The sequence below is a fragment of the Sinocyclocheilus rhinocerous genome, unplaced genomic scaffold, assembly GCF_001515625.1.
Source record: "Sinocyclocheilus rhinocerous isolate Xijiao unplaced genomic scaffold, SAMN03320098_v1.1 scaffold2013, whole genome shotgun sequence".
Classification (NCBI taxonomy): domain Eukaryota; kingdom Metazoa; phylum Chordata; class Actinopteri; order Cypriniformes; family Cyprinidae; genus Sinocyclocheilus; species Sinocyclocheilus rhinocerous.
The window spans coordinates 63,150-73,374 of record NW_015651502.1 but is presented as its reverse complement, the minus strand read 5'-3'; the positions used below and the strand labels follow the sequence as shown (position 1 = coordinate 73,374).

At 38.2% G+C, this 10,225-nt stretch overlaps 1 protein-coding gene across 1 annotated transcript in view; it reads right to left on the bottom strand.

Moving 5' to 3' along the window:
* Positions 1-2,401: 2,401 nt before the first annotated feature.
* The window catches only part of LOC107713009 (gastrula zinc finger protein XlCGF8.2DB-like), an 11,211-nt gene continuing 3,387 nt past the window's right edge, over positions 2,402-10,225 (bottom strand). Inside the window, exons 2-5 of the mRNA XM_016518430.1 lie at positions 7,726-7,842; positions 4,291-5,290; positions 2,700-2,800; positions 2,402-2,469 (exon numbers count right to left, since the gene is read on the bottom strand). Coding sequence (XP_016373916.1) covers positions 2,710-2,800; positions 4,291-5,290; positions 7,726-7,783 — 1,149 coding nt within the window. The 5' untranslated portion in view covers positions 7,784-7,842 and the 3' untranslated portion in view covers positions 2,402-2,469; positions 2,700-2,709. The remainder of the gene's footprint in view (positions 2,470-2,699; positions 2,801-4,290; positions 5,291-7,725; positions 7,843-10,225) is intronic.

The window sequence follows — 10,225 nt, the reverse complement described above, 5'->3', positions numbered from 1 at the left end:
GTTTATATTTCATTTTTATTATTCTTTATGTATTTATTGTTTTGTATTCTGGTTGTGTATGTATTTTATTGCTTTGACTGTATCCCCTGTGAATGTTATATCTTCAATTTAAAAAAAAAAATGAATGCGATCCGGACTTCATCCGCCATGTTGACGTTATCATGTGACCTACGACGTTATAACAAGCGCAACAATTATATGAGTGACAATTCAAGTATCTTACAGTCTGAGCATGCAGATTGAAGTTATACAGTCATGGCAGATGAAGAAATGGTGTAATTAATGATTGCACTGTGGATTAGAATCTTCACGCGAGAGGAAGAAATGTGTCGCTAGATGACTTATTTGAGCAGATTTCCTATCAAACTTTTCAGTATTTACCAAGTTACCATGTTTGGAGACAGAGTCGTAAACTTTCCCTCCAGAAGTGCAAGTCACCATTGGTTCTTTGACCCCCGAGAGGTGTGACCTCCACGGCATTTAAACTGCCTCACTTCAGTGGATTTTTTGTCTCTTCACTCGTCTCTCATCACCTTAAAACCTCAAAAATATTATTCATTATTATGTGTTGTTGTGCGACAAATGACAAATTCCTTTTGTGTGTGTGTGCGTGTGCAGGCACTTTGGTGAAGCCCAAGCAGTGGAGCATGGAACTCACAATGCCAAGACCAGGCATTTTATCAGTGAAGTCATAATGCTTGAACAGATAGTAATTTACACCTTGAATGCTGGGAACATTTCTTTGGATAAAACGTTTGCCAAATGCATAAATGCAAATGTAAACACCCTCAGGGGGTAGCGAGAATCTGAAAACAAAATACATCAATTTTTTAAATTTTGATCTGTGCAGCAGCCATTAACCATGTGTCACGGGTCGCTACTGTGAGGAGCACGGAGCGAGGAGACCAGGAGTACAAAACAAAGGATTTTAATTCTTGTTTTTCAGGGAATCACACGTAGCACAAGAAGTTGACAAACACAATTCCAGACAAAGAGACTCCGAACAGACTAGAACTAAATAGGGCAGATAACGAGGAGCAGACAGGTGAGGAGGATAACTAATAATGAGACACACCTATGGCCCCCCCCCCCCAATTTTCTTGGGGAAATCTAGGAATCCTGGGGGGCGCTCTGGAGGAGCGGGCACGGGAGCGAGCTCTGGGGCTGGAGCCGACACTGGGCTTGACTCGGGACCAGGAGCCCTCCCTGGGCTTGACTCGGGACCAGGAGCCCTCCCTGGGCTGAACTGGGGATCAGGGTAGCGCTTACGTGGTGCTGGCATTGGAGGGTGCTGTGGAGGAGCAGGCTCAAAAAAGCGCTTTCGAGGAGCTGGCACTGGAGTGAGTATTGGGACTGGAGCAGACACTGGAGCGAGCTATAGGGCTGGAGCCGACACTGGAGCGTCATGAACGCATGGCGGGCTTGCCTGAGGAACGGCCGTCTTACTTGACTCGGGAACGGCCGGCAGATGGGTCCTGGATCGGGAGCTCTCCAGACACCGGATGACTGCCTCCTTCCAGCCGAGGTTGGTGTCTGGGAGCTCCGCGGGACGATGGTAGGTTATCCCGATCCGGAACAGCGTCACGAGGGAGTTCTCCCTCGAGGGAGCTGGCGAGGGCAAATGGCACGAACGCCCACGCGAAAACAATCGGGTCAGGGCTCGTATGATCCAAGGCAAAGAACCTCGCTCGTTCCTCCATATGAACGGGGAGAAACGAACGGGGGAAAAAACAAAGTAACTTTTCAAAAAACGTCAAACAAACACGGGTAGAAGGGGCGCCGCTTACTGTCACTTTCGGTCTGAAATTCTGTCACAGGTCTCTACTGTGAGGAGCACGGAGCGAGGAACGAGGAGTACAAAACAAAGGAGTTTAATTCTTTTTTTCAGGGAATCACACGTAGCACGAGGAGTTGACAAACACAATGCCAAACAAAGAGACTCAGAACAGGCTAGAACTAAATAGGGCAGATAACGAGGGGCAGACAGGTGAGGAGGATAACTAATAATGAGACACACCTGGAACAAATCAAACTACATTGGGACAAGAACAGGAAGGACCAAATAAGGAAAACAGGAACTCAACGGGAACCTACACGTGACACCATGACACTGAGAACAATCACAATCGTAATAGAAATTTCTAGGGATGCACTGAAATTAAAATTCTTGGAGCCGAACGAAAATAATTTCTTCAGAATGAGAAGGCGGATGTGATTTCAGAACAAAAGCTTGAGTGAAACTCGTCCCGCGTTGATCACAGCTGTAATGTTTCTCTCCGGTGTGGATCCTCATGTGATTCTTGAGGTTTCATTTACTTGTTAATCTCTTCCCGCATTGACCACAGGTGAAGGGCTTCTTCCCGGGGTGAACTCACATGTGAATCTTCAGAATTGATTTATATGGGTATCTTGTTTACACTGAGGGCAGGGGCCAGATTTTTTTTTGCTTCTTGTTTTCCTTTCTCAGGTCTAAAAGAAACATTAAATCATGTTAGTTTTCAAATGAGAAAGAAAGTGAAGCCCAAAGTCAAGATCACTAATGAGTGCAAGACTCATTTCAATCCCATCAAATCACTAGTTTGGTCATGAAACTCTAGATGGCGCAGGCTTGACATGTAATCTGTAAGCAATCACCTCGTTTACTCCACAACACAGGCTTCTTCAGCATGATGAATGAGGAATGGAGAATAAACACCAACCTGTTTGTTCCTAAGTACCATGATGTTTCAATTCTGCAGGTTCTGGATCTCTCGTCTTCTCTCTGTTCTCTCCTTCTGCTTTCAATTCATTTCTGGTAGTTCTGCCAAAAAATAACATTTAATTCTTAATAGACATGATGTGAGATTAACGATAAATATTTCAGATTCAGAGAAATATGAATTGCGATTCAGTCTTCTAGCGATTCGCATTGATTCACAAATTTCAAAAATTGAATTTCTAGTTAACATAATACTAGTAATATGATGCTGTCGAACAAAACCCGGACAGTTTAGGGACCGCACACCTCACAAATAATATGATGTTAATTATTGTTTGTTTAGTGGTGGTTAAATGATGCCTTTTAAGACTTTCCTCTGACTGTTTCGGGAAAAGATTCAATGCTTCGAGAGTATCAGAAACAGCGCTATCTGGTGGCAAGTAAAAAATAAAGCAGCCAAAAGCCAATGAAAGAAGCTCCGTCGTACGAATCGATTCATGTTACAAATAAAAACCTAACAGTGTGTGTTGGTGTTTATTGAATTTCTCTCTTTGATAAATTAATTTACCCATTAAACGGTGGCATGTAATGACAGTATGAATATAAGTGTGATGTAACAGAAGAATATTGTACAACATATGAATTGCATATGGCAAATATTTTATTTTTCAGAAATATTTTGTATTCTTTGTATTACTTGTATGACTGGGTAGGCCAATTTAAGAAAAGGTAAGGGAGTAAGTCCGAATGAAGCCAGAATAAAACAGATTTTTTTTTGTTTAAAACTCTACAGACTCTTAAAATTGTCTATTTTTAGACAATTTTATTTTGATGTATTGCATGTTCTCTAATAATCGCGCTTCTCCCGGTACGTCTTTGCAGCGCAATGGTGCCGCCGTGCAAGGCGCGAGTGTTCACGAAGCACAAACAAGTGATCATTTCGACCCTTTGCCCAATGGGGATGGGGGTGGCAGGGCAATATCTATTATCTCCTGAATATTACTGATGAACTGATCAAAAAGTAGGCTACTGTTCACATGCGTTTTACTAAAATATAGTATAGTAATAATTTAGTACTTTCTCCTGTTTTATTATTGGTTTTCTCTTTTCTGATAATTTGGAATGAAAAGAAACATGCAAATAAGTTCAAACATAAATTCAATATCTATTATTTCCAGAATATTATGACATTCAAGAGGGCCGCCCCCTGATGACATCATAATATGCAAATTAGATGAGTATATTTACACCCCACATAAACTTTCGTTCATGCCCAACATTTTTCTAATTTACAGTAGATCTCTATCTTTAAGCCCTTTCAAGCCACAAGCTTTTGAAATTTGAAATTTCAAGCCCAGCATTTTTCCAAAAAACCCTGGCGCCTAAAAGGTTAAATGCTCAAAAATGCTGGCGGTGGCTGGCAACATTTTTTAAAACGCTGACGGGGAAAGAGTTAATTACAACTCAATACCTCATAACAATGTGAGACTTTTGAAGCAGATACCTGGCATCCAACAAAATGGCCTGTCGCTCGTCACAGCTCTTCCACAGAAGACACCTTGTCTCTCAGCACATAAACATGAACTACTGACCGTGATCTCAGACTGTGGTGATCTGGTTTCTGCACTGCATGGATCTTCATGTGTATCTTCAGGTGACTTTTAAAAGTGAAACTCTTCCCGCACTGATCACAAGTGTGCGGCTTCTCTCCGCTGTGGATCTTCTCATGTCTTTTTAGATTTGATGACACACTGAAACTCTTGTCACAGTATGAACACTTGTGAGGTTTTTCTCCAGTGTGGATCCTCTGGTGCAGGTTTAATCTGTATACTGAAATAAAAGTTTTCCCACACTCAAAGCACATATAATCTCTCACATCAGCATGTATTTTCTGATGTACTTTTAAATTGCTCAGCTGTGAAAAACTCTTTGCACACACAGAACATGAATGCGGCTTCTCCTTCGTATGAACTGTCAGGTGTTCCTTCAGGTTTGATGACCGAAGAAATGTTTTGCCGCACTGATCACATGCATATGCCTTCCCTCCAGTGTGGATCCTCATGTGATTTTTAAGATATTGTTTGTGTGTGAAACTTTTTTCACACTGGTCACACATGAACGGTTTCTCTCCCGTGTGGATTTTCATGTGATTTTTAAGGTTTATTGATTGCGTGAAGCTCTTCCCGCACTGATCGCATGCATGCGGCTTCTCTCTTGTGTGGATCCTCATGTGATTTTTAAGGGTTATTTTTTGTGTGAAGCTCTTCCCGCACTGATTGCATGCATACGGTTTCTCTCCAGTGTGGATCCTCATGTGATATTTAAGGTGTACTTTTTGTGTGAAGCTCTTCCCGCACTGATCACAAGTGAACGGTTTCTCTCCAGAGTGAACTCTCATGTGACGCTCAAGACTTTGCTTGAATGGGAAACTCTTTCCACACTGAGTGCAGGTGAAAGATTTCTTGCCTCTTCTTTTCTTTAAAAATGTATTTTTAGTCTTCGAGCGACTCAAAGGTTTTTCTCCAGGTTTATCATGATGTTTCTCCTCCACTTCACTCAGTTCTTCACTCTCCTCGCTCTCTTCCATCAGCTCTGAAATAAAAGAAAAAAGTTTAATTTCATTTTCAGTAAATAAAAAAATAATTCAAAAGATAGAAATATGAAAGTCAGCACTAATGTAATAGCGGAAAGTAGATGACTGCTATACAATATTATGATAATTCTGGTGCATTTTTATAAATTAATTGAACGATCAGATACTAAACATTATAGGCACAAATCCCATATTTCTGTAGTGAGAGCTATTAAATACAGTGCCCTCCATAAGTATTGGAACAGTAAAGACAAAATTGCTCTGTTTTCTCTAGAGTCAAGAAATCTGTAGATATGATTGAAAGATGAGTATGAGACAAAACTACAGAATGACACATTTTATTATTGGGTGATTCAACACATAAGAAATTCAGCACTTTTAGAGTTTCATCCCTCTATCTGATGTGAGCATAAGTGTTGGAACAGTTGCCTCACAGGCCTTTCTAAGTGATCAGCTGTGCTCTGTTGCATTATTTCTTCAGATATTAAAAGCGGGGAATGTGTCGTATCAGTTATATCCATTGCTTCTGCATTCTGAGTCTTGCATTCGATGACGACACACACAAACCAGGATGAAGACGAGGCGGCTGACTTTGAGAGAAAAGCAAGCTATATACATATACAGAACATATAACGCAAATAAAATGCTTGAAATTGTGTAATTACGTAGTTTGTCCAGCAGAGCGCGCTCCATTGTTTGCTACTGGCGACCTGGATGAAACGCTTTAAAGCTTAAGTTTATGGAAAACCATTGAAACTTTGAACGGCCATATCTCCGTAACGGCGCGGTGAATCAAGCGATCCCGGGGGGCGGCGTTCGAGAGGGCTCCTCGAGCTGAAGAGATCCACCGGTGCGTTCGCGAGATTGTGACACCAGCCAACACTTTCTCTATATATATTCTGTTTATGTATATACTGTATTCTATATATAGTAACAGTCAAATGTGTGGACCCTCGAATGGGAAAGTGTCCAAATTTTGACTGGTACTGTACTATAATATACACAAAGAATATCGGCCGATATATCGGTATCAGCCTTTTTTTACTCCCTAATATCGGTATCGGCCCCAAAAACCCCATACCGGTCGTATATATATACATACATACATACATACATACATATACACACACACAAAGAAAAACAAGTAGAAGGAATAGAAAAAATAGAAAGCTATTTTTAGAAAGCAGTTTTAGCAATGTGGTCTGTGGATGTGGAATATAAACTCGTAAATCAAAATTACAAGATATAAACTTAGAATTGCGAGATATAAACTCATAATTGCAAGATATAAAGTTACAATTCTAAGAAAAAATTGATACAAACGTGCAATTCTGAGAAAAAAAGTAGTGAATGTGAGACTGTATAAACTCGAGAAAAAGTAAGAATTGTGAGATGAAACATTCGCAGTTACCTTTTATTATTTATTATGTGGCAGAAACAACAAAACAGAATTGCAAGATTTAAATTCAGAATTTACAGCTGAGTCAGAATTGTGACAATTGCCTTAATTTATCTTGTAGCAGAAACAGGCTTCCATAAAAATGTCATGAGCTGCATATAAAAGGCTTTTTTTAATCATTTCAACTCGCAAATGTCATATAAATTTATAAATTAAAACTTTTGTCCAAGTAACAATAACTGCACTAATCATGCAATAATTACTCTTGCATATTATGCACATTGCAACAGTGAAGTAGTAGTACATTGCGAGTTGTGGCGGATTTAAATATATGTCTTAGTTATTTTTCTTCTCTGATTTTTTTGGCAGAATGTGACTCCTTTAATCAGTGTGGCACATGCTCGTTCTTCGGCTCCTGCTCGATAATTAAAAACTACACCTTGTGGATAGTTGGAGATTATGGAGACGTCTCAGGACGAGACAGAATGAAGGCTAAGATTTACAAAAACGGGCCAATCAGGCAGGTTCTACAGCCCATATTTTGAGTTAAATATAAATTAAAATAGTAAGCCATAACTCTCCTACTGTTGGGCCTCAATGGCAGCAAAATCAGTATGATGCAAATGATAAAATTATTTGGCTATAGTTCATTAACAGTAGTTTTTACAGCAGGGTTATTATAGTTATCTAAAACTAAAACCATAAAAAATAAAATAAAAAAAAGACATTACATTTATTTTGTTTTGGTAAGTTGCCAAGGCAATATTTAGCATTTTCATTTAGTTTAACAATGTGCTAAAATGACTAGAAGGGAAATAAAGATTAATAAAACTATATAGACGCATTAAAAAGATTTTCTCTCTTTTTGTTGTTTGATTAACATGAATGACAGACAGCAGGAATATTAGCAGCTTCTCTTTTAAAATTACTGACCATTTGTTGAAAACTAAAAATGAAACTATAAGATGAGTACAAACTGTTTATCTTTCTAACATGAATGTTCTTCAGCGTCGTGAATGAAGAATAAACACCAACCTGTTAGTTCTTCAGTATCTTCAGTGTGTTTGATTCTGCAGGGCTCTGGATCTCTCATCTTCTCTCTGTCCTCTTTAATAAACTCAGTCTTTGATCAGATCTCAGCTCTTCCTGATGCTCTGATGCTCGTCTGCACTTCTGAACTGATGGAGATATTCCAGTATTTATTGCTGAACTGCAGTGGGAGGAGCTTCACCGATGATGGGAGGAGCTTCACTGGTGATGGGAGGAGCTTCACTGTTGATCAGTTCATTTTTATACTAATGGATAACAGAATATAAATAATGTACTGGTAATTCTTCCAGATAAAAATAATGGTAAGAAAAACTGTTGAAAGCATAAAAATATAAATAAATGTAGATATTTGTGACGAATGGCTTTAATGGGAAGACTGATTTTAAGTAAACGACTCACACACTTAAATATACTTACATTAAAAAAAAAAAGATGATCTATGATCTGTGGGAGTTTTTAATGAGTAATCAGTTTGGTGAAATTTAAAGTGAATCTCTGTGACCAATTTTTTCAGAGCTTTGATGATCCGGAAAAAATTAATAAATAAAGTTACCTATTAAAAAGAATAGTTGAACATAAGTTCACAAATAAAAAATATTGTTTAAATAGTTACTGCCTTGAGTTAATATTTTGGAATAAATGTAAAATGCTTAAAAATACTAACTTGATGAGATTAATGTTAGTATTAGTAAGGTTTATTTAACCAAGAAAATGTGACATGAATTTACATTTCATGAGTGCTTTTTAAGTAAATAACTATCCTACAACACCACAGCATGTCCACATGAACCTAAATATAGGCTTGCGTTCGAAACCTCATACTCAATGAGTACTTAATTTCAATAAGTGCTTTCTTAACGAGCGCTAAAAGAGTACTACTCTACAGCCTAATCTCGTTGAGTATGAATGCGATCCGGTACCTCACCTAGAGTGTATGAATGGGTTATTAATTCTATTTCACCTATCTTAAAACTGTTAACTCTTTGTGGCCTATTTTATCTTCAGAGATGTAAAGTTACTGATTGTATGCCCAATTTTAGGATTTTTTGTATTGATTTGAAATTATTTTATGAATCTCTCTGCTCATCACTTAATAAGAAAGCTGCTAAAACTACTGTATTGATGGAAAAAATAATGACTTTGATGTAAGGGTTACCTCCTGAGTATTCTTTGAAGTTGACATTTTATGTGTAATTTTTCATTCAAGTAAATTTTATTTTAATTTATTTATATATATATATGTTTATATTTCATTAGTATTATTCTTTATGTATTTATTGTTTTGTATTCTGGTTGTGTATGTATTTTATTGCTTTGACTGTATCCCCTGTGAATTTTATATCTTAAATAAAAAAAAAAAAAATGAATGTGATCCGGACTTCATCCGCCATGTTGACGTTATCATGTGACCTACGACGTTATAACAAGCGCAACAATTATATGAGCAACAATTCAAGTATCTTACAGTCTGAGCATGCAGATTGAAGCTATACAGTCATGGCAGATGAAGAAATGGTGTAATTAATGATTGCACTGTGGATTAGAATCTTCACGTGAGAGGAAGAAATGTGTCGCTAGATGACTTATTTGAGCAGATTTCTCATCAAACTTTTCAGTATTTAAAAAAATTGGTGTGAGACTGAATTGGGTCCCTGAGAGGGGCTTCTCATTTACTTTCATTTCTGTCTCTAAATCCTTTGCAGTGGCAAAAACCTCACATGAAAAGCTTGATTGTGTGATTTAAGGAGGTGAGCTCTAGAATTCACCCCAACGTGAGTGAAACTGGTATTACAAACATGACATCGCATTAAAATCAGAATGTAAATCATAATCTGATCAGATTTCCCTGATTGACATTCCTTGGTGGGAATCAGATATACGTTTCTCTCTTCTTATCTCTGGCAAGGTACTGTAGTTTTCTCCATATCATTACTGGAATAAATGCATATATACGATTTGACATGCAGTTTCTTTCTGGCTGGGCGATTTTCCCGATTTTATCGATTCATTCGAATTTAGTTTTGCCACGATTTTATTTTTTAGAAATCAAGGAATCGCGATTTTCAATAGTGTCTAATTCTAACATTTGGTAATATTTCTTTGACAATATACCGGTGATAACAGTAAAGAAAAAAAACGATCCAACCGCTCACGTGTGACGTGCTCTGTGAAGGACCATGAATATAACGCTAAGCGTCATTCACACAGAATGCGCTTTTGTGTTGACGAAGATGCGACACGGGCAGTGGAATAGGAAAAACATGCAAGATGATGGGAGTGAACTTCTTTTAACTTGAGCGCAGTGTTTTTAGAAAGCCGTTTCATGAGACGCGAGCGCAACAGTCAAACAGATCCATGTTTACACAGAAAAAACAATGGAAAAGCAGCGCAGTCGAATAAAAAACCTGTAAAGAACTACTACTGTATGTCTGATATTTCATGTTTGCATCATGGTGACAGGCTGAAAGCTGCTGCTGTTTTTGAA